This window comes from Bos taurus, chromosome 6 (assembly GCF_002263795.3).
Source record: "Bos taurus isolate L1 Dominette 01449 registration number 42190680 breed Hereford chromosome 6, ARS-UCD2.0, whole genome shotgun sequence".
Classification (NCBI taxonomy): domain Eukaryota; kingdom Metazoa; phylum Chordata; class Mammalia; order Artiodactyla; family Bovidae; genus Bos; species Bos taurus.
Genome location: NC_037333.1, coordinates 116,735,008 through 116,762,824, shown reverse-complemented (window position 1 = coordinate 116,762,824; position 27,817 = coordinate 116,735,008). Strand labels below are relative to the sequence as shown.

At 58.9% G+C, this 27,817-nt stretch overlaps 1 protein-coding gene across 3 annotated transcripts; it reads right to left on the bottom strand.

Moving 5' to 3' along the window:
* Nucleotides 1-49: 49 nt before the first annotated feature.
* Nucleotides 50-27,376, bottom strand: LETM1 (leucine zipper and EF-hand containing transmembrane protein 1). Of its 3 annotated transcripts, none has more exons than NM_001075614.3 (14): nucleotides 27,116-27,376; nucleotides 22,861-22,921; nucleotides 17,688-18,099; nucleotides 16,337-16,480; nucleotides 15,728-15,865; nucleotides 14,968-15,171; nucleotides 10,845-10,964; nucleotides 10,202-10,333; nucleotides 9,789-9,947; nucleotides 9,327-9,461; nucleotides 4,813-4,947; nucleotides 3,909-4,099; nucleotides 2,864-3,002; nucleotides 50-2,300 (listed from the first exon to the last, which is right to left on the bottom strand). In NM_001075614.3, the coding sequence occupies exons 1-14, from the start codon at nucleotides 27,192-27,194 to the stop codon at nucleotides 2,151-2,153; spliced, it is 2,199 nt and encodes a 732-aa protein (NP_001069082.2). In that variant the 5' UTR covers nucleotides 27,195-27,376; the 3' UTR covers nucleotides 50-2,150. The 3 variants fall into 3 exon arrangements, with proteins under 3 accessions (NP_001069082.2, XP_005208351.1, XP_005208353.1); XM_005208294.5 differs by having other exon boundaries at nucleotides 56-2,300; nucleotides 9,327-9,458; nucleotides 27,116-27,372; XM_005208296.5 differs by lacking the exon at nucleotides 9,327-9,461 and having other exon boundaries at nucleotides 56-2,300; nucleotides 27,116-27,372.
* Nucleotides 27,377-27,817: the final 441 nt, after the last annotated feature.

The following is a 27,817-nucleotide window of genomic DNA, read 5'->3' as shown; positions in this document are numbered from 1 at the left end:
CTGTGGGGAGGAGAGGCTGCCGCAGCAACCTAGTCAGAGGATCCCGACAGCCCAGTCATACAAGACAGCGCTTTATTCACCCTTCTCCTCAAGTGAAATCGAGGTCTAGTCTCCAGCACAGTCTGCGGGGACAGGCGGGACGCGCGCTCCCAGGGCACGCGACCCCAGAGGCTGGGCTGGAGCGCAGCCGGAGCCAGACGCTCAGACAGCCCTGCCACTTCCCACCCCAACTGTGGATGGGCCACGTGATTCAGAAATCGTGCTCTGACCTGTTACCCGAACATGAGTTTGATATTTTAATAAAAACCGCTATTTCTAAAAAGGTGCTGACACGCAGCCCGAGGAGGAGGCCCTCAGGCGAGCTGGTCCTGGCTGCTGAGGGTCATGCCTGGAGGTGACGCTGCACAACTTACACGGTGTCCTTCGCTTTGAAAATCCGGAATTGGATATTCCAAAGCGACTCTGGAAGCTCCGTCAGTCTCCTGAATCCTTAATAACGGGGGGTGTTCAGGTGGTGCAAAGCAGGGAGAACGCTGTCGTGCTTCCAGCGGGCACGGTGTCATGGCCCCGGGGACTTGAGCATGCTCCTGAGAAAGCTCAGGAAGGCGGGTGCAGGCCCCCGACGCCGCGTCACACCCCACGCTCACTCCCAGCACCGTTCACCCGTTACAGCTGCACCCGGACACTCAGCTCAGCTGCAATAAATAAAGTTCAGGATAGTAAAAACGAGTGACTTGAAGGGGAAGCCTGCAGCAGGCAGGCCCAGGTACAGATGCTGGAGAAGGGTCCCGCAGTGCCGGGGTGGGGTGCTGCCGGGGGATCGGGGGCTTGAGAGCATGAGAGGGCTGCCCTGGGTGCCAGGCAAAGGCGGCAAGGTGAGGACAGGGCCGGGAAAGACTAGCCTCTCCTCAAGCATGCTGGCCACCACGAGGGTCACAGCAAGCACACTACTGCAGCGGAAAACCAGGCCACTAAACACGAGAGATAATTCACAAATACCAAGGAAGCGTCTAGAACACGCCCCCTTAAATAACTGAAATAAAACCCTTTAGCGCCCACTGCCCCCTCATAAGGGTGTCCACTGGAGGACTCAGAGGTACTCCGCTCGTCCAAGGTCTGTCAGCGGCTGAGCACAAGGTTTCAAGTCATCTGGAAGCTGTCCCCTTCGCTCGTCCCGCCAGCCCCACCAGCCCCAGGTCTCCCAGGGCCCACGCTGGTTCACCACGGAGCGCTCAGGCCGGCCCTGCCCAAGCCGCCAGAGGAAGAGCCAGACAGTGCTGGGCCACAGCACCCGGCTCCCAGACCTGCCACATGCCCGTGGCCAGGGGCCTCAGGCGGACACAGGCCCCTCAAGCGCCCCCACAGCCTCTGGGGTGAGACACGCGGTAAAATCCATCCAAACACCCGGGGCTGGGGGTGAGGCGATGACATCCCAGTCTAGAAGCACGACCGATTCCTGCACAGGGGAGGCTTCATCTCCAAGGGCTTCATCAGCACCTCTCCCGGCGTAACTGACGCTCACTTTGCTCAGCTGGGCAGACTGGCGCGTGAGAAAGCGCTGCGCTAGCTAGTTGAAGGATTAGGTGAGAATCCAAGGTCACTCAGAAAAGGACGTGGATGCCCACACGAGAGCGTCAGACGAGGTTCCCAGGAGCCGTGGAGATGGCGGGCGTGGTCTGCTCACTGGTTCACACCGATGCTTAGGAGTCCAAGCCTGCGACACACGAAGCAGCTTCTCCAGGCCGAGAAGGCTGTCTGCCTGGGGCACCTCTGCGGCGGGTCCCCTCCTCCGCGGCAGACGTCACCGAGGGGCGAGCAGGGAGGCCCGAGCCGCCTCAGGAGCCGGGGGCTGTGCAGGGCCACAACCCCCACTGGCCGCCACCCTTGCCCGCCACGGCCGGGACCCCACAGCGCTGGGCCCCCGCTGACCCAAAGAAGCCTCGCTGGATGGGCGCAGGGGCTCCGGGCTGACTCAATCTTCATGGAATGATGAATGTTAAAAATCACTTGATTGTGAAGTTTCTGATTTATTCCTGATAAAATATTAGTTCCGTCACTAAGGATCACTTCAAAACAATCAGCATAATGTTGGGACCACTGCGGTGGGAGGGGGCGCGTGGAGGCCCATGTGCCGGGGGGCTGGGCCGGCCCTAGTTCTGCACCTCGGCCGCCTCCTTCTCCGCCTTCTCCTTGGCCTTCTCCTTCTCCTCCACCTTCTCCTCCTTCTCCAGCGTGGCCACGATCTCGGCCACCTGGCTGGTGGAGATGTGGACGTCTTCTTTGTCCACCAGCTCGATGACCTGTGCACACGGGAGGGGGCGCAGGGCTCAGGTTGCTCTGCCCCTCACGGCAGAGGCTCCCTCAGAGCACAGCCAGCGAGACGTGGCGACTGGCCAGGCAGGCTCTCGGCACCGTCCCCCTGGGGGCTGGGGTCCTCCATCCACCCTGGCCTTCTGAGGACCAGACCCCCCCACCCCAAGGAGCCAAAAGACTCCAGAGCCCAGGCCACACACAGCTGGGAGAGGGGCTCGGGGGGCAGGAGGCCTGAGGTCACAGGCCTGGGCAGGACATCAGCTGGGCCTCCCGGGACCCAGGGCCGCAGGCAGGTGGGCTGCACAGCCCAGAAGCTGCAGCCAGGCCCCGCGGGGCAGAGTGCCAGGAACACCCAGGAGGGCTGCGGGCAGGTCCTGCACCACCAAGATGAGGATGCTAGGCCACGGCAGCTGGTGTTCTGGGTGAGAGTCCCCGCTGGTCTGGAGACACAGGAGCCACAGAGACGCCAGAGCCCACAGGCTCTTGACCAAGGTGGAGCTCCAGCACTGGAGGCCGGGTGCCTCTCAGGCCTCAGGAGTCCACGACCCACCTTGACGAGATCATCGATGTCGACCTTCCCATCCTTGTTGTCGTCCAGGGCTGAGGCCAGGCTCAGCAGCTTGCTCTCGGGAATGTGCTTGATCTGCTTCATGGCGTTGATGAGCTCAGAGACGCTGATCACCGTCTCCCTGGGGACACAGCCTGCACATGGCACCTCACCCCCGTGGGCCAACAGCCCAGACCTGACCCGGCAGCCCTCCACCCAGGGCCCCCTACCCCATCACCTGGGGACCCCTGGCCAGCGCAGAAAAAGGGGCAGAGGCCACCACCCCAGCACGGACACGGGCAGAAGCCACCACTCTGGGTGGTCGCCGGTTGCACACAGCCGCCTGGCACGCCGAGCCTCTCCAGGGCGATGAGGACAGGGGGCTCCTCAGGCCTGTCTGTGCCCGGGGCAGGGTGGGAGGGGCCAGAGGAGCCACACTGCCCTCTGACACATGAAGGCAGGTGAGCCCATAGGGCTCAGCAGTTTAACCTGAGGGGACGCTGACCCCTGCACGGGGGTCACGACTGCAGTGGCTCAGTAAGAGGGAAGAGGCAGGAGACAATGCGACGGTCTGAGGACACGGGCCGAGCGGGGCTGAGGCGGGGGGCACTGTGACCCACAGAGGCTCTGGAAAGACCAGTGACGGCCTGAGAGGGGGCGGATGCAGAGAGACCAGGCAAGCTGCCAGGGGCCTTGCCCACGCGCCAACAGCACCACACTGCGCATGTGCACTGTGTCTGCGCGTGTGCACATCTGCGTGTGCAGTGTCTGCGCGTGAGCATGTGCCTGTGCGCGTGCAGTGTCTGCGTGTGTGCACATCTGCGTGTTGCATGTGTCTGCATGTGCATGGGTCTGCGTGTGTACACTGTGTCTGCACGTGTGCACGCACGCAGTGTGCTAGGAAGACCTGAGTCAGAGCCGCTTCAGTGATAGCATCGTGGAGAAGCTGCAGCTGCTAGATCAGAGGGAAGGGGTGGCTGGTGGGTACCCAGGTTGAGAACGGCGCCGAGTCAGAGGCCATGGGCCAGAGTCCAGGGCGCTCACTCACCCTGCAGGCGCAGCCTCGGCGGCGGGGCCAAGCCTGCCCGCCTTCTGGTCGGCCTCCAGCTGCGCCAGCAGGCTGTCCATCTGCCCGATCATTTGCTGCACACGCTTGGTCAGCCTCTTGCTGGCTTTAGACTCTTCCACATACATTTCTTCGCCAGTCTTTGAAAGTTCCTTCTTGATCTCCTGTAAATCCTAATAAAATTATTTAGTTGTAAACAGACCATCTTAAGGCGAAACCTTAACTTTACTTTTTTAAACTAAGCGGGTCAGTCCAGACTACACCATGGAAGTGGAGAGGTCTGGGCTGTGGTGGAGCAGGCCCCCCAACTCCAGCCACACAGCTGCTCACTGACGCCTGTCCACCACGCAGGTCTGTTCTCATCTTTGAAAACTCAAACACAGTTTTCTTATCAAGGGAAATTCGGACTCTTTTCTGAACCCTGACTGTTTTCCTAACAGATAAAAGAATCAAGGAATGGGAATGTCTGCTTTCCCTACAAGCGTTACCGGGAACAACGGGAGGTGCCAGGGGATCAGAGGACCCGCACAGTGAGAGGGCTGCCACGAGGAGGAGGGGAAAATGGCACATCATTCTTACCAATCTCAGAAAGAAAAAAGAACTAGGATGTAAGAAAGTCCCTTTTGGGAAGTCAGGAACAAACATAAGGTTTCACATACCAAGCGACCAGGCTGTTCACCTGATGCCTTCGCATGTTTAGAAATTGAAAAGATGCCTGCTCACCGCCTACAAGGGCGAGTGGCCAGCATTCCAGGGGACATGGCCCACGGGAATGCTGGAGGAGCTGCCGAGTAGGATTTCCTGAAACTCAGTTTTCCCTCCGAAGACCTGCGGGTCAGCGGGCCGAGCCTGCTGGAGGCGTGGCCGGGTGCTGAGCGCGCCCTACCTGGCTGTAGTCCTGGACGTCCCCCTTTAGCAGCTCCAGCTCCTCCTTCTCCTTCGTCAGGGATTTCTTCTGCTCCTTCAGTTTTGAGCACGCATTGCTGAGTACGTCAATTTCCTCTTGAGTTATTTCCTCTTCCTGGAAACAAAACAAACCAGCAAACCAAAAAAACCTATGTGAAAGGGAGTAACTGGCTTCCCTGGAAGGGCTGGCCACCTTTCTCTCCGAGCCGTGTGTCCACGCAGGCGGTGCCCCCTACGTCTGAGGGAGCCTGTGCAGGCGTGTCTGGCAGACACCCACAGAGCCACCACCACCCGACCAAGAAGCAGCATCACCCCAAAGGTTTCCTCATGTCAGGAACCCCCCCACCCTGGGACTTCTGTCACGACAGACTCATTGCTGGGATTCTGACAAACGGCGTCACACGGCTCGAGCTCCGTCACTCTGAGATTCACCGTGACGGTGTGTTCCTTTAACCGCCATGTACAATTCCATCCGCCAGCACAAGGAGCCTGCTCGCCCACCACCACAGCTCTTCTCTGTTGTTGCTCAGTTGCTCGGTCGTGTCAGACTTTCTGCGACCCCATGGACCGCAGCACCCCAGGCCTCCCTGTCCATCATCAACTCTCAGAGTTCACTCAAACTCACGTCCATTGAGTCAGTGATGCCATCCAACCATCTCATCCTTTGGTCCCTTTAATTTCCACATACGTTAGGATAAGCTTGTCAATGTCAACAACAAAGGATGCTGGGATTGTGGTGGTCTTGAATCCACAGATCAGTTCAGTTCAGTTGCTTAGTCGTGTCCGACTCTTTGCGACCCCATGAATTGCAGCACACCAGGCCTCCCTGTCCATCACCAACTCCCAGAGTTCACTCAAACTCACATCCATCGAGTCGGTGATGCCATCCAGCCATCTCATCCTCTGTCGTCCCCTTCTCCTGCCCCCAATCCCTCCCAGCATCAGAGTCTTTTCCAATGAGTCAGCTCTTTGCATGAGGTGGCCAAAGTACTGGAGTTTCAGCTTCAGCATCAGTCCTTCCAAAGAACACCCAGGACCAATCTCCTTTAGAATGGACTGGCTGGATCTCCTTGCAGTCCAAGGGACTCTCAAGAGTCTTCTCCAACACCACAGTTCAAAAGCATCAATTCTTCAGTGCTCAGCTTTCTTCACAGTCCAACTCTCACATCCATACGTGACCACTGGAAAAACCATAGCCTTGACTAGACGGACCTTTGTTGGCAAAGTAACGTCTCTGCTTTTCAATATGCTATCTAGGTTGGTCATAACTTTCCAGGATTAAGCGTCTTTTAATTTCATGGCTGCAATCACCATCTGCAGGGATTTTGGAGCCCCCCAAAATAAAGTCTGACACTGTTTCCACTGTTTCCACATGTATTTCCCAGGAAGTGATGGGACCAGATGCCATGATCTTAGTTTTCTGAATGTTGAGCTTTAAGCCAACTTTTTCACTCTCCTCTTTCACCTTCATCAAGAGGCTTTTTAGTTCCTCTTCACTTTCTGCCATAAGGGTGGTGTCATCTGCATATCTGAGGTTATTGATATTTCTCCCGGCAATCTTGATTCCAGCTTGTGCTTCTTCCAGCCCAGTGTTTCTCATGATGTACTCTGCATGCAAGTTAAATAAGCAGGGTGACAAGATACAGCCTTGACGTACTCCTTTTCCTATTTGTAACCAGTCTGTTGTTCTATGTCCAGTTCTAACTGTTGCTTCCTGACCCACATATAGGTTTCTCAAGAGGCAGGTCAGGTGGTCTGGTATTCCCATCTCTTTCAGAATTTTCCACAGTTTATTGTGATCCACACAGTCAAAGGCTTTGGCATAGTCAATAAAGCAGAAATAGATATTTTTCTGGAATTCTCTTGCTTTTTCGATGATCCAGCGGATGTTGGCAATTTGATCTCTGGTTCCTCTGCCTTTTCTAAAACCAGCTTGAACATCTGGAAGTTCACGGTTCAAGTATTGCTGAAGCCTGGCTTGGAGAATTTTGAGCGTTAGCTGGGGAGAATTACGTCTTACCAACATCGAGTCTTCATGTTCAAGAGTGCAGTGAAGCTCGCTACTTACTGATTTACCTCAACAACAGTTTATAGCATCCTGTACAGGTCTTCATGCCTATTTCCAAATTTATCCCAAGTAGTTCACTTTTGGGGTATGATCTACCTGTGATATGTTTCTGAAAATTTCAACCTGGTTGTTCATCTCTAGCACTAAGTACTATGCACTCTCAGGTGGCCATGTCATCTGTGAACAGTCCACCTCCACGTGACTTCATCTTTTCCTCGTCTAACCATCCTGGCCAGACCCTGTGGCCGATGCGGAGCAGGTGGGGCGCAGACACCCCCAGCTGTTGGGGTCCTCTGATAAGGGGCGCCCCTCGCAGCCCTGCGGTCAGAAGGCTCACCCCCATGTCAGCTGAGGACAGGGGTGAGATCAGCCCAGTGCTTTCCGCAAGTCTGCTGAGATGACCGCTCACAGTCTCAGTCTTGAGTCTGTTAATGTGCTCGTGACACTAATGTTTCTGTATTCCATAGACAAACCCCCCCAGGTCACGATGCGTTTTCTAACTTAACTATTTGGTCATGTTGATCCTTATTCATGAACACCTGTTAATCATTCTGATTGCACTGGGTCTTCGCTGCCATGTGCGGGCCTTCTCTACTTGCGCTGGCTTCTCCTGGCGCAGAGCACAGGCCCCAGAACATGTGGGCTTCAGCAGCAGCGGTTCGCGGGCTGAGCATGTGGGACCCTCCTGGATCAGGGATGGAACCGTGCCCCCTGCACAGGCAGGCGGACTCTTGACCACTGACCGCCAGGGCAGCTGGTCGTGACGCACCGTCCTTCTTACAGAGCAGGCGCACCTCACGTCCTGGAGTTTGCGGAGAACCGCACTCTGCTCAGGACAGACCCCTTCTGCAGCGCCTTTGACAGCCCTGGCGTGGCCTCGGGAGGCGCTCATCTCAGGGTCCTCCTTCTCTTCAGCTTCCTGCCCAGAGTGTGTGCAGCGCAGGAAGGGCTTCTGCCCTCCACGCACACACCAGCACCGCTGCCCCGAAGCCTCTCCCTGTGGTGAGGTTTTCAGCGACAGTTTCCTGGAGCTCCTCAGGTTCTCTTTCCCTGCAGACGGCCGACACCCCAAGACCCCTGCGCTGCAGACAGGAAAACAGCGCTGCCCTGTTCTCTGAGGCATCTTTCTCACGAACTGAGGTTCTTTGTTTGAAGTTTTGTGTGCTTCCTGCTAAGTCATCCTTGGCAACCCTTCGTTCACAAGCTCTCCTGAGAGCTGAATCATCCTTCTCTGTCTCAGTCCTTAATCCAGTGGCAACGGGATGCCTCTCTCTCCACAAAAACAGCCAACCGTCTTGGCCCAAGTGCGGACTGATGAGCCCTTCCTCCAGGCTGCGTGCGCTCTGTGGCCCCAACCAGACCCTGCCTCTGTTCCGCTTCCCGCCTCAGCCCCAAACTGCCTTCACAATGACCCTGGCTCCTCGGTCCTGACCCTTCCCAGGTCTCCTTTTGAGCCGAGGTCGGCCCAGGCTCCCAGGAGCCTCTTTCCTTGAGCCTCACATCAGTGACGTGGAGTGCTGGTCTTCACCTGTCTTCCAGGCCATCATCAGGTGAAGCAGAGCCCACTGGGCATATGCCAGGCTATGCCAGCCCCCATGCACCACTGCCCCCACAAAGCTGCTCCTGCAGACACAGCTCACTTCAGCAGGACGCTGCAAACTGATGCTTCATGCTTTCTCTTGTCACGTAAACAGCTTTTCTCCACCCCGTGCCCCATCACGGGCCCTTCCTACCCACCGGCCTGGAGGGCTCACGTCCCCAGCTCCTCCGAGGCCCTGCAGTGGGCTTTCCCCTCCACCTCCGATGACCCCATGCTGCCCCTCAGGGCTCTATCCTCAGACTGTACCCCGTGGGCCCTCGGCACACCTCACGAAGCCCAGCCCCACCCAGGTGTTGACAGGCGCGACCTCACAGGGCCCCCCACCCCAACCCCCAAACACAACCTGTGCCCTGCTTCCTCTCTCCTACCCCAGCTACCGATGGCGCTGCACCTGCCTGTGAGCACGCACCCATCCAGCGCCTTCAGAAGCTGCTCCGCCTGCCATGTCCCTGTACCGAGGCCCACCCGGCAGCGGGGGCGTCCACCGAGGCCCACCCGGCAGCGGGGGCGTCCCTGAGTGTGGGTCATGGTAGGACGGCGAGGCTGCCAGAAGCGAGCACCCAGGCATGCAGCACGTCGGAAGGTGACAGCAAGGTGGGCCTCTGCAAGAACCACACCAGCGTCCCTGCTGGGCGTCCTGCCCGAGGAGCACGGTCTGAGCCAAGGCCGGGCCGCCTCCCCTCCGGGCTCACTCTCCATGCCCCTCGACCGTCCACCATCACCCTCCGCAGCCAGGCTGCAGCCGTCCAGGCCCGAGTCCTTGGGAGCCCCTGGAGCCACTGGCGTCCGGCGGCTGCACACCGCTCCCTCTGGTGAGCGCTGTTACCTTCAAGCCTTCCAGGACGGGTGCGCTGTCCTTCAGGACCTCGGAAGGGAGGGTCACAGCAGGCTCTTCTGGCTGCAGCTCAGCCACCGGCCTCCCCGGGGCACCTTCGGCCACCACCTCGGGCTCCACTTCCTTCTGAAACGCAAGGCCGCTGCCGGCTCAGCACCCCCTGCAGGACCGCAGCCTTCTGGGGCGTCCACACTGGCAGACACACCGTAGGCCAGAGGGCCGTCTCCGTGAGGAAGGAGGTCTGCAGAGCCTGGCCGGCTGGCAGCAAGCCCACCCCCACGAGGCTCCCCCGAAGGACGCTCCAAGCCAGTGTCAAGCGGGGCGAGGCACACTCACGCCGCTCCTCCAGGCCCCAGCGTCCACAGGGCCTCGATCCTCAGCTTCAGGGCCTCAGGCCAGGCTGGCAGCGCCCGCTTTACCCCCCCACCGCCCACGCCCGCCCCGCCTGCTCACCGCTGCCTGGGCCACGGCCGCCTGGCTCTTCCGCTGCAGCTCCTTCTCGCGATGCTCCTGCTGGATGGCCGCCTCCTCCTGCAGCGTGGCCTCCAGCTTCGCCTTGTTGTCCACCTGCTCACCCTCCACCTCGGCCACCTTCACCTGGGCTTCCTTGGCCTTCAGGGAGGGGAGCCCGTGAGCGTGCCCTGATATGGGGCAGGTGTCCCCACCAGCGCAGCCCCGGGGCCCAGCCAGTGCCTCTGGGCGTCGTCCCCTCCAGGCCTGCTTCCCAAGGAGGACCCCAAGGGCCACCTTCCTGTGTCCCGCAGGGCCCTCAGGGGGAGAAAGACAGACAAGACAGAGAGCTGGGGGTGTCTCCCGGAGCAGTGAGGGGCCTGACAGCAAGCAGCAGGGGGCCCGGCCACACGCACCACGATCTCTGGGAGGGTCTGCAGGGTAGACTTGAGCTGGTCGGCAGGCGACAGGGTCTCGGGAAGGTACATGGCCCGGGACAGGATGAGCAGCGACGTCGGGATCTCCTGGTGCAGGTGCAGCTCCAGCCACTGCGAGCGGGAGTGCGAGACCCAGGCTCACCTCCGGCCTGGGCGCCCACAGGGCCTGGCCGAACCCTCCCCTGCTCTAGTTTGCGTTGGGGAGGGGAGGGGGGTGCAGGCTGGCAGCGACAACCACAGCAGCACCTGAGTGGACCCCGTCACCCAAGCGAGCTTTTCCAGAAACGCCTCAAGCCCTACAAGGGGTCAATCGGCCGCCACATTCACACCCGCTGCCCACCTCAGTCCCATGAGTGACAGACGCCCTGCGGCGAAGCCGCGGGAACTGGGAAACACTGAGCGGGATGAGACTCCAGGGGCTGCTGAGAGCAGGGCCTTCAGAGGTCGGGCTGGCCTGGGTTTCATTTGCCCACACCCCCAGCCTCAGCAGAGGGACACACAGGAATCTCACAGGAAGCTGGCCTGGCCCTCGGGCATCCTCATAAGACCAGGCGGAGCGGCAGGAAAGACTCCAGTGGCGACCCAGAGTCTGTGAGGGTGGCTCAGGGCCCTGCCCACGCACCTGCTTCAGCTGGCCCCGCAGGCGGTCTTCTGTGACGCCCAGGGCCCGCATGCCTCTTGCCCGACACGCCGCCTGCAGCTCCTTGACGTTCAGGCTGTCCACGCCCTCCTCAGCGATCAGCTGTCAAAGGAAGAAGCTGGTGACCTCTGGAGGGCTCACCCTGCTCAGGGAGGGTCTACGCTGTCTGCACGCACACACAAATCTAAGCGTGTGATTAGAACCTTCCTAACACACTCTGCCAAACACGAGACAAACACCACCCCCACCCACCCAAGGTGCTAGTTCTGAGTTTGCAGGGACCAGACAGTCTGACAGAGAGCAGGACCTAAAGGTCAAGGGCCAGGACCCACTGCGGGATGCAAAGATGCTCACCAGGCCCAGGCCCCACTCTGCCTGAACCCCACAGTCCTCCCGCCCCCCCCCACAGCCAGCATCCTCTGTGTTCCTGGAATGGGAGAGGAAGGACTGGACTGAGGAACTGCGCTCAAGACGCCTCTTGACCCTCCCTGTGCAGCCTGAGGCTGCAGTGACCCGAGCAGGAAGCACACAGGAGTGCCCGAGGCAGACGGCATGGCACCGGGGTCTCGAGGAGCCTGTGCAGGGATGAGGAATGGGAGAGAAGAATGATGGGCAACAGTGCCCCCCCGTCAACCCGGGGACAGCCGTAGCACCACATGCAGCCGTGCGGGTCCCCATCACACCTGACGGGTGGTCTCAGGGCACAGGCAGGAGGCAATGCCAAGCCGCGCCCACGAGGACCTCACAAGGCCCCTTCAGACACAGCCGCCCCCAGGCACGAGTCTGCTCTGCCCTCTGTCGTCTGCACGTTGCGGAAGCTTCTGGGAGGCCCTGGAGACCCACGCAGCCCGTGTTGGTGAGCACGCTGCACCCACAATGGTCCTGCTCCCACCGCTCGCCCAGGGCGGGACGTCTGGCTCGTCTCCAGCGCTGAGTGGCAATGAGACGCAGCGTGAGGACTCGCCCTGCCCGTCCTCCGGCAGTGCCCGTGGCCCCTCTGCGCTCACCCCCTGTGCACCACCGCGTCCTTTTCCAGGAGCTGCTCTGATGGCAGGATGCATCCAACTCGTCACGAGGTGACGCACAGGCACCTCACCCCACCCTCCCCCGAAGGCTGAGCTCGTCCCAACGCCACCCCGGACACGGAGTCTGTCTCTGCTTCCACCGTCGCGCCTCCCCTCACGAGGACGGCTTGCCAGCAGGAGCGAAGCCCATTGCTTGTCACACACAGTCGCTTCCTGATGCTCCACCACAAGCTTGGTTTTCCTTCATCTGAGAACATCCTGACTTCCCCCTCATCCCAGTTTTTTCTCAATTTTTAATTTTTATTTTTGCTGAGTACAGGACTGAGTTGACAGTTCTTTTTTTTCAGCACACAAAGAAACTTTCCAGCTCCTCCCGCCCTCCAGGCTTCTGACGAGAAATGCACTCTCATTCAAACCGTCTGTCCTGCAATCTCTCTCGTCACTTTCAGATTGTCTTTAAAGTCTGTTCATCTGATTGTCTTCGTGTGGATTTCTGTGGGTACATCCTCTCTGGGATTCACCTGGTTCCTTAAGTCTGTAAATTCACGTCTTTTACTGTATCTGGGAAACGGCCAATGGTCAACATGCCCCATTGTATCTGTCCACTCGGTGCTGGCGCCCACCGACTGCTTTTTCTCACTGAGGTCCTTCCTCCTGGTTCTTAGCACGAGGAGTGACTTTCAAAGGAGGGTGGACACTCCGGGTTGGGGTCACAAGGTCCTGGCGCCCTCGCCTTCTATCCTAGCGGGCTCCCTCCCACAGCACTCTGGCGGGGGTGTGCCATCGCACGTTCACAGGCGCAGAACGGACAGGCTGGCATCTACCAATCCACACTAACAGCCACAGTTGTCTGCATCGCCCCTGTGGGCTTTCCTGGGTGTGCAGAACTCGTGTTTCAAACTCTCCAACCACAGACCCCGACCTCTGTTTCCCTTCCTGGCCAATCAGCAACGCCTCCAGCTGGCCACTCCGACCCCACCAGGGGTACAGGCCTGAGCCACGGCTCCACCTCCCCTCATTTCCCAGCCCCGTTTCTGGAAACTGTGAGCACGCGCTCCCTCCAACGGCCCTGAGCTCTCTGTGATGTCACTCAGTCGTACCCGTAAATTGCATCTTGGGCGTGTTCTGGAACAGGTGGGACGTGGCCTCCACTGAGGCCGGGGCAGAGGCTCTTCCGATGGCTGGACCGGGTGGGTGGACTGGGCCCCCGTAAGCATGCTCGCTGGCTGGGAGGGGCAGGCGAGCCTGCTGCCTGGCCCCTCCACGCCACTCTAGCAGGGAGGACGGGGTGGGGAACGAGCCAGCACCCGCAGACCTCACTGACAGAGCCCCACTGTCGCGGACCCCAGCGCCTGGCGTGCGGGGGACGCGGCTCCCCGTGGCGTCTGGCTGCAGCAGCACAGGCACTCTTGGACGCCTTCCGCCTGCCGGGCAGCCCCTCTCCCTGGGTCAGTAGGCGGGCTTTCAGGGTCTGTCCTCATCAGTGACTTCTGGCTTCTTCAGGCCCAAGGCTGGGACTCTGAGGCACAAAGACCTCCCGTGTCATTCCTAGGGTCTCAGGGGCTTCTCCCTGCTTTCCAGGCTTCTTATGCATGTTTTCACCTCATGTCAGGAGGAAAGTATGCCCCGTCCACTTCTCAACAGGAGACGTCTGGCCGCCCCCCACCTCCCAGGAATCCCAGCACTGAGGTCAAGCCGCCTGTCCCCAGGGGGGCAGCCACACGGCAGGCTTTCCACAGAGCGGAAGCACCCCATCTCTTCATGCCTACGGAATGCGGTGCTGATCCGCTTCTGGAGAACAAGACGGAAAGTTTTACCTGAAAACAGGAATCTCAGAGGATGGATTTAAGAGTAATCAGCTCAAGAGGAAGAGAGGATAGGTAACCAGATGTACTGGGGGAGTGGCATTTAATGAGACGACGGAAGCACCAGAACCAGGAAACAGGAGCACAGAAACACCGCCTTGGGATGTTACTGCGAAACTGCTAAATGCAAACAAACTCTGAGGCACTGCCGAGAAAGACGGCATCTTCAGAGGACAGCAGCAGGCCTGGCGGCGGGCATGTGCTCAGCAGCGTCTTTAAACGTTGAAAGAGACCCGTGAGCCCTGGGTCCTCTGCCCAGCGACACCCTGCAGGAGGGAGGCTAATACAGAGGGGACTCGTCCAGTGGAGGAATCAGCCCAGTGGAAACAGGCAGGAAGGCCCGGGGTCAGGAGGAGAAAGGCGCGGTGGAGCACAGACATTAGCTTGGGTGCAGAAACGCAGGCAACACTCGCACGGGAGGAGGCAGGTGCGGTGGGGACCCCGCGGGGCCAGCACGCGTGTGGCAGGGAAAGCATCTACTCTGCCAGACTCCTGTGCTAAGGGAAGCCAGCTGTAAACTCTAGAGAAACAGCTCAGGTAACAAGTAAATAACAAGCTAATGGAGAGAGAATACAAGAGTAAACACCTAATTAATGCAAAAGAAGGGAAGGAAAGAGATTAAGAGGAACATAAAGCAGGCAGGAGAACCAGGAGCCGAGTCAGGACTGAGCACACCGGCTGTGAGACAGGAGGCCGTCCGCGCAGGTCAGAACACCAGTGACACACACGGCAGCTGTGAGGATGGAAGCCGTTAAGTCAACAGCAGAGGCTGGCCCAGCTCAGACACCAGGTGCCACAGACTGAAGGCCGAAGGTGCTCCAGAGAGGACGCGGGGCTCCTCGGGACCTCTCCCCGGGAGACGCACACTCGAGGCGCGCTGCAGGCCAGGGGGCAACCAGGTCATGGTCAGGACCTGCTTTTGACTTCCTGCCCTTTAGTCACAAGGCCCCAATTCTAGGTCACTATTTCTATAGGATCTATCAAAGATCTGGAGCAAAATCTACGTTAAAAAGTGTTGATTAGACTGCTTTTTAGGGAAGCACAAGATTAGTTACAGTAACAGTTAATAAATCATGATACACTGTATAGTAAAATGTTAGGCCGCCGTAAAACCCACCTTCTCAGTCACTACTTCCTATCACAGAGATGGGCTGTCATGGCGGCTGAACCCCGTGTGACCCCAGCACTCGCCCCGGAGCCCAGACGCGCGCCCACCTTGTCGTCCGCCTTGATGGAGCGCAGCCTCATGGTGAGCTGGAAGCGCAGGAAGTTGTTGGTGCCGATGGACTGCAGCTCCAGCAGCTTGCACAGCGCCACCAGCTGTGGGCGCGTGAGGTTGTCCAGGGTCAGCTCATCTTCAAACAACTTAGAAAAGCGCATGATTTCCTCGTTGCTGGGTCTCTCGCCCGTCTCTCGGATCTGCAGGAGCCATCGTGAGGGTCACTACCAGCAGGCACCCCCACAGCAGGCGGGCTGTGTGCCCCCAGCACCCCCCAACTCCCGGGCACACGCCCTAAGTCAGGACAAAGCAGAAGGGCAGCTCAACGCTCAGGGACCCCCACAGGGAGCGGCCCCTGGGCGTCACTCGGCACGCGGGGTCCGGCCCCTGGGCCTCGCATGCTGGGCCAGCGGGACAGAGACGGCCGGCAGGGAGACGCCGGGTCTCTCCATGTGGGGCAGTCTGCCCCCTCCTCCCCAGCCCGGGCCCCGCTTGTCACAACTGTGGGCCCTCGGTCCTCCCCCAGGGCCGCTGCAGTCTGGAGGCCCAGACGAGGCTGGTGGACAGCGGTGTGGCCTCCACGGGCGCAGGTGGGACCAGTTACAGCCCTCCAGCCCCGGCCCTGAACCCCACCCTCACCGTGCAGTGAAAGGGGGGAAGGGCGACAAGGGGCGCCTCCCGAGAAGGCAGGGGCCCCAGCTGCTGACCAGCTCCGGGGACCACAGGCCCGGCCACGGGGACAAAGCGCCACAGCACCTTCTGGAAGAACACGGAGAAGTCTTTGGTGGCGCTCCCCTTGGCAGCCTTGTTCTTCAGGGCCATCTCCTCAATGGTGTCCTGGAGGAACTTGGCCAGCTCCAGCTTGACCCGCAGCTCCTTTTTCAGCCTCTCCTCCTGTGAGGTCAGAGAGGGCACTGCACCCCAGCCTCCCAGATGCCTCCTGACAGCACTTCCTTCACCGATGAGTTGTTTTCCAAAACTTTCTAGCTCATGACTTAGGAAATTCTGTGTGACACACCTGCCCCCCGCAACCCCCCACCACAGAAAGGACCCACCAGTTCCATAAACAGCCAGCCAGTCAAGCTTTTCAGACCCTGTGGGCTGAGCCACGGGAAACATGAAGGCCATCAGACAGTACACACACAACAGGGTGCGCGTGTCCCCAGAAGGCCTTAGTGCCGGGGGCGGGGGGGGGAGGTGGCGTGGGCCTCGGTTGGCCCACCTTTCTCTAGAGCGTGTCACCCCATGAACGGGTCTCCGTCTGTGGCTTGGGGAACACTGCCCTAGAGAAGCTGTAACCTATGGCACACTTGAACAATGCAGCTCTGTAACTACTTCAAGCTGGGTCTGGAACAGGCCGGTCACCTTGCTGGACTGGGTCTCGAACGTGGACGGCAGCATGTTGGGGAAGAGCTTCACAGCGACGGGCAGCAGGAACTCCATGAAGGGCACCACCACAAAGACCAGGAAGGGCACCAGGCGGAAGAGGTCGGCGCAGATGCGGAGGAACTGGACAGGCAGAGGGCGAGGGTGACTGGGGAGCACGGCTTCCACAACAGCCAGAGAGCGGCGGTGGGCCCTCCCGGGGAGTGGACAGGGCTCCACAGGCACCCCAGGGGCCCAACCTTGGGGTTTCAGAAAACCTGGGTGCAGGGCTCCCCTGGCAGGCCAGTGGTTAGGACTCCTCGCTCCCACTGCAGGGGGCACGTGTCAGACCCCTGGCTGGGGATCTATCACCCATGCTGTGTGGGATACGGCCAAAAGAGTTTAAAAAAGGAAAAGAAAAGCTGGGTGGGAGCTAACTCTGTACGAGAAGTGGGACTCGTCACCAGCAGCTGCTGCAACCGGGCCGGCCCAGGGCTTCCGCAGTTGCCCCCTGGCCCGGCAGAGAGCTGGACAAGACCATGCCCTGAGGACTGGCCCTCAGCGAGGCCCCAAGGAGGCCTGCAGTCACACCTTATATTCCACACGCTGATAAAAATCAACTCTGCTTCTCTATACTCTCAGTAAACAAATGGAAAATGAAGTTTTTAAAATTCCATTTACCTACAATAGACAAAATACAGAAACAATCCAAATGCCCACAGATGGACAAATGAATAAACTGTGGTCTATCCACAGGGTGGAAGGTTATGCAGCCTTAAAAAGGAAGGATATTCTGACACCTGTCACCACAAGGGTGAACCTTTAGGACAGTCTGCTCAGTGAAACCAGCCAGTCATGAAGAACAGACCCTCTGCAATTCCACTGATATGCGGTGTCACTCCTCTGACTTCCAGAGGAGTCAGATTAAGACACAGGAAGTAGAATGGTGGGGCCAGAGGCTGGGGGCAAGAGACAGCAAATGTTATTTAAAAGGAGGCAGTTTCAGCTGAGGAAAAGATGAAAACAGTTCTGGTGGTACCGACTTCACCACAATGTGAATGGACTTAATGTCACAGACTGTTTATTAAAAATGGTTAAAAATAAATTTTAGGGTGCGTAGTTTCCTACAAAGGAAAATCTGATATTTAAATATCATGAAAAAACATGGAACCACACACAACTGCGGAGGAGAAAGGGAAGAGCCCCGTCGGACTCCCCACAGCTCCCTAGGAGGGCCGCCACTGTTTATTCTCCGACACAGGGGGTCTTAGTGCCCTGTTGCCCCAGCCCCGGTCAGCTACGCTTCCAGAGCCGGGTCCCTCTTCGCAGGCGGTGCGGACGCGTCCATTACCTGCCTGCGCTCGCGGCGGGTCAGGCTGTGGCCGTGGAGGATGCGCCAGAGCATGCGCGCCGCGATCTTGGTGTCGATCCAGAGCAGGCGGAAGCCGTGGTAGTAGTGCCTCAGCTCGTCCAGGACTCGCTGCCCCAGGGGCTTCCTCACCGCCGCCTGTGCGGGCGGGCTATACACGGGGCCGCCTTCCTCCAGCTTCTTGTTCTTGTCCTTGAGGGACCGGAGGGACTTCTCCACCACGGAGTCATCGCCCAGCGGGCGCGAGGAGTGCCAGCAGCGCACAGGGAGGAGCCTCGGCCCCGCAAGCACCGCGCACGCGCGCTTGGGCCTCAGTGTCCAGCAGCCCAGGGGGTCGGCGCGGAGGGAAAGGTACACGGGGTGGACGGGAGCGCAGCTGCCCAACGGAAGAGGCCTTGAGGAAGAAGAAAAGAAGTCCGGTGAGGCGCCAGCCGCCTGCCGAGACGGCCCAGCGGCCCAGTCACACCTCCCAGCCAACTGTCCCAGCTGGACAGACAGACTCCCGGCCCCTTGCTGACAGGGAGCCACGCCCACTGTCAGAGGCGAAGGGGCCGCTCACAGAGGTCTGGCGGGAGGCCAGGGGGGCTGGCCGGTGCCCACAGCCTCAAAGGGGCAGGTCGGACACAACCAACCAGCAAAGGCTCAACCCCCAGATCAGACAGACCCAGCCTCTGGGGGGGCCCCCGGGCCAGTGCTTTCCCCTAAGAGGCGAGTTTCTACCAAGACCTTACAGCTCCTGAGCAAGTTCTGAAATTTAGGGAGAATGTTCCAGTCAAGAGTGAGCCAGACCCATGCATCAGTGGACCAGAGGCCTTTGTGCAGGACAAACTCGCAGAGTAGAGCCCGCAGCCCAGGCCCGCCCCTCCTCCCACACCGCCCCCTCGGCCAGGCCCAGGGGAGGGCTCTGCCCGGCGCTTCCTCGGTCCCTGACCTGCAGGGCCACCCTTGTGCCTGCTCTCTCGAATCCTCATATGTGGATTCCTCCCACTAGACCGCCGGCTCCAGAAGGCCCAGCGAGGAACAGGTGAGCTGCCTGCACAACTCGGCACCGTCTCCACTGGCACCACATCAGGCCCGCAGGGCATCCGAACCTGCGGCAGCAAGAGAAAACCAGCGTGCTCCTCCAGGGCCACGCGGCTGTGCCCTCAGGGTCTGCCTGCAGACGGCCACTCGAGGAGGGTCGTTGGCAGCCTGAGTTTGTGGAGCCTGCGCCGGGCACTCCCCAGCTCTCAGTGCCCATCCAGACCTAGCATGACCCCAGGTCTGGGCACAACCAAGAGGCCCCCCTCCAGTGGCAGAAGGCCTCTTGGAATCCATCGCCGAGACAATATTTACGTGCACAGTTCTGTGTTTCACGTCTTCGTATCTCACCTGTCCCTTAGAGACCTCTCCCTCTCATGCACAAGTCCACTCTGGGGTGGCCAGAGGCCCAGAGACAGGGCCGTTTACTTCGAGCACACCCCAGCTTCTTCCCACCTGTCCGGTCATCTCTGCACACCTGGTCTGTTGCCAGCAGCGGGGACTCAAGGTCTGCGCAGCCTGGCCCAGGTCAAACTCCAGTTCCGCTGATGACTGCCACGTGACCTGGGACAGGCAGCCTCCCTGCTTCGCGAGCATCCCTTGGGGATGAACCCCGGACAGCTCCTCGGGCACGCTTGGGGTGGAGACGCCGCCAGTCGGGGAGGAGGAAGCTCTGCCCTTGCACGCAGGGGCACTGCACGGCCGCCTTGGCACTGGCCAGCTGGGCAGGGGCGGCCGTGGCCTCTCTTCTGTTCCAGGCCCTTGGTTCTGCCTTAAAGGGCCAGGCCGGTCCCGTCCCACTGGTCCTTCAGCCCTGCCCTGTCCCGAGTCCCAGTGGCTGGAGAATGGCCTCGCCCAGAGCCCAGCAGGGCCCCCACCCACAAACTTCACCAGGCTTATCCACTTTTCCAACCCCTTTACCTCGGAGGCAAGTGGCTTCCACGAGGTGTGACATCAGTGACAAGGGACAGCCAGGAGGCAAGGACAGAGACCCAGGAAGGCAGACCTAGCAGAGCAGCCCAGGGTGCATCGGGCGAGGGCCACGAGGGCCCAGGAATCTGGCTGCCTTCAGGCACGTTCGAGAGGTTATCAACCGTCTAGCCAGGGAGATCTAGCTATTTTCAAAAAGTACAAATGTATACTTTTATATAATTTATACAATTTATCACTATAAATTTATAAATTTTATATAATTTATCACTAAAAAAATCTCCATCAAAATGAAACTAACCTGGGCACCGCTGCCTCTTGGTGGGCAGAGGGTGGCTCCCACTCTCCCCAGCCGCCAGGGCCCAGGCGTCCATGTCCTGGAAGCGTCGGCCCCTCAGCTGTGTGGAGCCAGGACCCCACCACCCACCCCCACCCCAGGCCCTGCAGCCTTTCTTTTCTTTCTGTCTTTCAGGATAAACCATCTTCAGAGAGAGAGTGAGTGCGTGTGTGTACACACCATGCTAGATGAAAGCAATGTCTCAACAGGAAACACATGTTGCTGGAGGAGGCCCTGCCTGTCTGCCCTAAGGACCGGGACACGCATCCACCTCAGCCCAGCACCCTGCCAACACCTTCCGGAAGAGAAGCGAAGCAGGTCCAGCAGAGCATCCCTGCGCCCAAGGCGCCCGCCACAGGGACCTGACCAGCTCTCCACACAGCCACAACTTGACCCTGTACACACCTGCCAACCCAGGGGTCAGCGTACCAAGACAGCGGCCCGAGGTCGGGCCAGGTGGGTGCCAACCTCTGTGCCGCCTCAGCTCCTCAGGGCGAAGAGGAAAGGGAAGGCAGGGTGCAGCAACAGGCACTATGACCCAGGAGCTGTCCCCAAAGTACAGGTGCCCAGGGACCCAAGGGGACCCCATCATCACCCGCAGAACAACGTGCCCGTCGGCTGGGACCCGGGGACCGCTGCCCACAACACCCACTGGAGCCTTGGAGGCCACAGGACAGCCTTGTGAGGCACTTTAACTTTCTAAATGCTGTGAATTTACACAACGCTGAAGTCACTATTTTCTGCTGTCATGATAATACATGAGTGACTACAGTTCTCTGATAACAGACCTGGCTATTGAGAATGAAAAAACTACAACAGAAGCAAATGCACTGGGAAGGAAAAGACAAAAAAAACATTACGGTGTACTTGGCGATTAACAACCAGATGAGCTAAAAACAACTCACAGAGCTGTGCAAGGTGGCCACTCCGGAGACCACACCCAAGCAAGTGACGTACATGCCACCAACAATCACCGAGAAAGCTAACACTGAGGGAGCCCCAGCACCTCCAAACGGAGCACATCTGGGAACTGTCTTAAAGCCCGTGCACTCTGCCTACGCAAAGAACAGGACACACTCTTTTCCCAAAGAGAGAAAGTCTAAATAAAGAAAACAACTTACCATGGAAAGACTACAAAGTTAATATTCCAAGTGATGTTACAAGTTTAACGACATACCGGTTACAATCCCCAAAAGACCACTTCAGAACTGAACTCATTCAGAAGATCATCTGGAAGGCAGTGGAGAGCAGAGGCGCCATCGGGGGTGGACACTCCCTGCCCGAGGGCGGCGGCGCACCAGCCCCACAAGCGCTGGGGTCGCTGACCCGAGGCACTGCCCCCGCCACCGGGCTGGTCCATACGGCGAGGCGAGTCCACACGCAGCGCTAACCCGTTTGGCAGTCACTACCTTAAACCCAACAACTTCACGCCAAAACCCGACAGCTCGCCCTGCGGGACCACACCCTGCACAGCAATCCCCCGTCACCTCGCTGGGCCCCCAGCCCCCGGCATGCCAGCCGCAGGCTACAGAGGTCACTGAGAGCTCTGACAGCTGGAAGGGCGCACTTTAGCGAGGGCAGAGAGGTTCTAGGCTCATATGCTAATACCTCCACATCATAAAGAGATTTCATGGCAACAAAGTCTGGGGAGTGTCAGGAGAGAAGCCTAATCAAATCAAAGCCCAGAGCTGGCTGGGAGCACCCCAGCAGCAAGAGCGGCCGGCAAGGGCTGCTGTGGGGAGGGGCTTTTGAAAACACCGCGTCGCGTCCCCATCACACACTGCACACGCACCCCTGCCCCTCCACGAAGGAGCTGCTCTCAGGCAGAGAGGCTGGGCCAGCTCCTCATTCTAGCACTTGATGTTAGAACTAAAAACTGAAAATACGCTTACACACACTTGTGCTTTAACAGCCAAGCGTGTGCAACTTGTGCAGTCTTTGTTTTAGGGAATCAATCTGTCACAGGAAGCACCCTCCCGGAGTTTCAGAGCCAAGAGGAGGCAACAAATCAACGAAAGAACCCGAAGCACCCCCAGCTCCAGGGACAAGGGGCTGTCAGGGACTGGACGCTCTCACACAAGAAGGATCGTGGGCGTCCACTCCAGGCACCAGGGCCGGCGGACGTGGATGCCCTGACACACAGGTGAGGGTCAGGAGACCAAGCCTGGGGTGCAGGCAGGGGTGATGGCAGACAGGGAGAGTGCAGCAGCCCCACGGGAAGAAACGGGGAAGCCTGTAGGAGCCACTCCCTCCAGGAAGCCCTCCCGCCTCTCAGCAGTACCACAGACCTCCCACCACACTCCAGATCCGGCCTCAGAGCCAGTAGGGAAAGCCCGATGATCAATCCACAGGGTCTTCTGGGAAGGACCAAGCGTGGTGTGGGGGAGGGTCTGTGTGCGTTCACAGAGAAGCCCCTGGAAACAGCAGCTGCGTGAGGATGGAGGAGACTCAGCAACTGTGCAGACAGCAGACACCACTGCAGGTTTACTGCACAGATACAAGGGACTCCTGTGGTCCGGGGGCTAAGGCTCCAGGCTCCCAATGCAGGGGGCCCGGGTTCGATCCTTGAGAGGGAACTAAATCCCACATGCCACACTAAGACTCAGCACAGCCTAATAAATGCCTAAAAAAAAAAAGACCAGAATAATACACCAAAAAGGCGAATAATACCTGTAACAGGTATGGGATTACGAGTGTTTATTTCCCAAATATTCACTAAAGTACGTGGCTACATATGTCAAGACGCAAAGATACAGGTTTAAGAGGACAAAGCAGGATATACCACCTACACAAGCCAAGAACCACAACACCTGAGCACTTTCAAGCCCCCACGTTTAAACAGGCAGAAAGTGACGTTCATTTACTCACACATAGCTCATCAACCCCACAGCGCTGGCACCACTGAGGCAGGCCAGATCCCCAGCAGGACCTGTGACAAAAACAGAAAAAGCAAAGTCAGTCTCAAGCAGTGGCTTTATGCAGGCGTCTCTTCCTTCTGTGGAGCAAGCTTCTGGAAGCCCACTCTGAGTGCTGTGAGGTGAGGGCTCTGCCCCGGGTGGAATGCAGTGTCTTGGGAGCATCCCTGGCTGAACGCACCTTAAGTGGGGGACCAGACTCTAGTGGCCGTGGGCCCAGGGAGCCTGGGCCTTCAGGTCTCCCCAGGTGGGATCACCCCGACTCACTCCAGCTGCCTCTGGTGGAAGAGGCAGGGCACACGTGACCCCCAACAGGCAGACAGCTGCACAGAGCAAGCAAGGTCACATCAGGTCAGTTCAGTTCAGTTGCTCAGTTGTGTCTGACTCTTTGCAACCCCATGGACCACAGCACGCCAGGCTTCCCTGTCCATCACCAACTCCTGGAGTTTACTCAAAGTCATGTTGTCTCCTCAACTCAGTTCTGCTTTTCATGCTCTGTGGTCCCCTTCTCTCCTCCTGCCTTCAGTCTTTCCCAGCATCAGGGTCTTTTCCAATCTGTCAGCTCTTCACAGCAGGTGGCCAAAGTATCGGAGTTTCAGCTTCAGCATCAGTCCTTCCAGTGAATATTCAAGACTGATTTCCTTCAGGATTGACTGGTTTGATCTCCTTGCAGTCCAAGGGGCTCTCGAGTCTTCTCCAGCACCACAGTTCAAAAGCATCCATTCTTCAGCGTTCAGCTTTCTTTATAGTCCAACTCTCACATCCATACATGACTACTGGAAAAACCATAGCTTTGACTAGATGGCAAGGGCCCCATCCAAATGACCCAACAGCCTCCATGCCCATGTGAAGGGTGGGGGTTATGAGAATGACCAGGAAAACCAAAACCAAGAGTCAACCGTTTCTTGGATAAACCATGTTGATGAGCACACAGCACATTTTTAGGATTCTGATACACTTCTAATGCTTTCTCTAACTCTAGTTCCCAAGCCCTCACTCCAGCCAAGGTGGACCCGTCTAACTTGTCTCCCAAACAGAAGCCTCCCCACAACCTTGCAACAACCAGACCAGCTGCCACAGCACCCAGAGCCCCCTGGCTTGCCCTCCCCCGACCCTGGCAGCCCCTTCCCCTGCTCTCCCCACTCAGAAGCCTTCACAGTAAACTCAGAGTGGGCTCCAGGCTCTGCAGGAGGTTGCCAGGCCACTCGGTCCTCCTGAGGGCCCTTCTGTGGTCTCTTCCCCAACACCCACCCTCCACCTCTGACCCTAGCTGCGTCTCCTACAACTCAACTCCTACAACTCCTACTCTAACTCTCCAGAGGAAGTGCAGACCCATAGGTGAAGGGCTCTGTCCCACAAGACTGTCACCACTTCAAATGCCAGTTGCAAGTGGGGTCTGCAGGCTACCCACACTTCTGCCAACTACAAATCTGGGAGTTCCCATGACCCCTTCAGTTTTGATAATTCGCTAGAATGCCCCCCAGAACCCAGGAAAGTACTCAAGCTAATACTGCAGTTTATTATAAAGGATACAGATGAACAACCAGATGGAAAGGGATATAGTGTGAGATCTGGGAGAGTCCTTGGGTACAGGAGGTCTTGTCCCCACTGCCTGGCAGGCACCCCCAGTCCAAAAGCTCCCCCAGCCTCCCGTTCCCCAGTCCCTATCTTCAGGGCCTGCTGCTGCTGCTGCTAAGTCACTTCACTCATGTCCTACTCTGTGCGACCCCATAGACGGCAGGCCCCCAGGCTCCGCCATCCCTGGGATTCTCCAGGCAAGAATACTGGAGTGGGTTGCCATTTCCTTCTCCAATGCATTCAAGTGAAAAGTGAAAGTGAAGTCGCTCAGTCGTGTCCGACTCTTAGCGACCCCACGGACTGCACCCTATCAGGCTCCTGCGTCCATGAGATTCTCCAGGCAAGAGTACTGGAGTGGGTTGCCATTGCCTTATCCTATCTTCAGGGCCTAGGGACTGTCAATCACACCCTTGGTCACTGGCAGCTGAGCTCCGTCTCCAGACCTTTCCCCTCCTTGTGGGTCTGGAAGGCCCCACCCTCTAGTCACAGGTTCGCAGCTAGAGCAGACTCTTGGTATGGGGAATGGAATGGGCTCATTGTGAATAGCAAAAGATCTGCTTATCATTCAGGAAATTCCTAGTGTTTTAGGGGCTCTGCCAGGAACCCAGGATGGGGAAAAGAGACCAAACTCATTTCTTCCTGTCTCACACTTTTATTCACCTGGCTTCCAGGAACCACGTTCTCTGGGTTCTCCCTGCTAAGCTACAGCAGGATCCTCCCCAGGCACTCCGTACCTGAACACACGTGGGTACACGAGGCCCTCAGGTCCAACGGGCACCTCACATGCAACAGCTCTAAGAACTCCTGGCTCCCCAGCCTGCTCCCTTGTTTCAATAATGGCGGGAGGCCAGGCCTTCTGTCTCACACCCAGTACCTGGCAAATCGGGTCAGCCCACCTCTACAAGTCCCAGCCGACTCCCAAGTCCACGCCACACACAGTAACTTCCTTCCAAAGAGCACAGTGTGCAAAAGGGCAGGAAGTAACTCTACAGTAGACACCACTTGAGCCCGCTGATCAAGGCCAGCGGGCCATGTAAGTCCTGCTGCAGGAGGCACCCTACATGGAAGGGATAAGGACACACTTCACCTCCGGGATCTTCCTCCCCAAAACCCCAAACCTCAGTCCAACCATGAGAAAAGCAGCAGACAAATCCCAACAGGTGGGTCCTACAATGTGCCTGACCAGATCTCCTCAAAACTGTCAAGGAAAGTCTGGGGAACCATTACAGCCAAGAGACCAAAAAGAAATTGTGACTAAATGTAATGGGGTGTCCTGGATGGGGTCCTGGGACAAAAATAAAGGACATCAGAATAAACGATGTGTGGAATAAGGGAAACCTGAATACCTTATGCACTATGTAATACTGTGGGTTTACTAATTATGACAAGACTCAAACTGATGTAAGATGTTAATAATGGGGGAAATGTGCTCCAGAAACAGGCTGCCCCGAGCTCAGCTGGGAGCATCATTTCCAGGGCTCTGGGACTGGCTCCCTACAGCCCAGCCCTGGGCCTCGACCACCTCTCACCCCTTCATGGCTTAGTTACTATGGAAACACCTGTGTTCCCGGAATGATTCAAGCACAAAACAAATTCAGCTAACTTTTAAACTGTAAATCATGCTACAGAAATGTGTGCGGCCAAAGTATCTTTACTACCATCCTTAAGTAGGAAGAAAAGAGAGAGAGAGCCCTGAGAGAGAGGCGAGGACTACAGGCTGGACTGGGCAGCCAGACTCTGGGTTCACAGAGGAGTGCTCACTGCGGCTCCACGCCCTTCTCCTGGCTCCAAAGGTCTAAGCAGCTCATCAGCCATCAGTGTCAAAAATGACAAGAACCATGTTTTGTAGGGTGCCTTTACAAAGGGTAAATACCTTGAAGCAGGTAATTTTACTCGAGAATCTCAGTATTATTTTGGACAAAATAATAAGCAACAAACCGAGAAAGGGTAATATAAAAGGGGACACGGAGAGCAGGTCAGTGCAGGCGCCCTGCCTGTGGGCTCCCGAGAGCTTGGCCTCAGGTGCGGTCTCCGGGTCCCAGCTAGCGTCTCTGAAGCTCCAGGGACAACGAGACCTGCCTGAGGCGAGAGAGAAAGGGCCTGGGCCCACGTGGAACGCCATAAGGGTATCGGTCCCACGGACGTCCCGCAGGACGGGAACCAGTGCCCGCCGTGCCCCCCGCCACCTCTGCAGCCCCGAAGACGGCCCGAGGGCAAGACTGGCCTCGCGAGTGGGCGCCAGGTCCGCCCGGCTCGACCACGAGGTGGGAGCGCCGACACCGCCCCAGGCTGGCTGTCAGCGTGCTCTCTTCAAAACTTTCCCGACACAGCGGCCGGTGGCCGGGCGACTAAGGTCACAGCGCGAATGGGTCACGGGCCCGTTCCCGCTCGCACCCACGGCCCGGGCGCTCCCCACCCTCGGGGCGAACGGCCGGCCAGGGCAGGGCGGACGGGCGAGGCCCCTCAAGGCACCCCACCTCGGTGGGACCCCGGCTCTGGGCTGGGTCCGAGCCCCGCGACCCGCCCCGTCTGAGGGGGCGGCCGGCCCCGCGGCCTTCCGCGACCCGCCCATCCCGGCCCCCGGCCCCAGGCCCCAGCCCCGCGCCGTCGGCCGAGCGCCGGCCGCTTACCCCTCGGCGCGGCGGAGCGGGGCGGCGGGAGGCGAGCGGGCCCGCGGCCGCGACAACTCCTCAGTAAGATGGACGCCATGTGCCCAGCGCGCCGGCCGCCCGGCCTCCTCCTGCTGCGGTGGCGGCGGCGGCTCCTCGTCGGCCCTCGGCCCGCCTGCGGATGGTTGAGGGCGGCGGTTGGGGGCAGGCGGCGGGCGCTCAGCTCAAGGACCCGGCGCCGGCAGCAGCCATGTCCCGGCATCGACGTCCGGCGGCGCGGGGCGGGGCGGCCGGGTCGCCGCTCCCATTGGGCCCCTCGGGCGCTCGGCGCCGGCCAGCTGAGGGGCGGTCCCACGCTGCAGCGGACTGCTGGTCCCGGCGTGCCCCGCGGCCGGCCACCGCCTGCCCGTCCCGGCGTGCCCCGCGGCCGGCTGCCCCTGCGGCGCGCTGCATTCTGGGCTGGCCGCTCGGCCTCGCCGGCTGGTTGACCGCGGCGCACGCGCGCTGCGTCGTTCCGCGTCTGCGCCCCCGCGGCGGTAGCGCGGGCGTGAGGTGGCCGTGCGGCTGGAGAGGACTCCGCAGGGTCGCCTGGCACCTCCCTCCCGGGCCTCTGGGGACGGGCCCCGCCGGGGAACGGGGGGCGTCGGCGGCCGGGCCTATCCGGCTGAGCCCCCTGCTCGGGCTCGGCCCAGTCCGGGCTGTCGCACGCCACACCAAGAACCC

Coding starts and splice junctions, on each gene's coding strand:
- LETM1 (XM_005208294.5), bottom strand. CDS start 27,356: ATGCCGGGACATGGCTGCTGCCGGCGCCGGGTCCTTGAGCTGAGCGCC. Junction 10,965..14,967: donor CCATCAAGGCGGACGACAAG/GTGGGCGCGCGT, acceptor TTCCTTTGACAG/CTGATCGCTGAGGAGGGCGT. Junction 4,100..4,812: donor ACGTCCAGGACTACAGCCAG/GTAGGGCGCGCT, acceptor TAATTTTATTAG/GATTTACAGGAGATCAAGAA.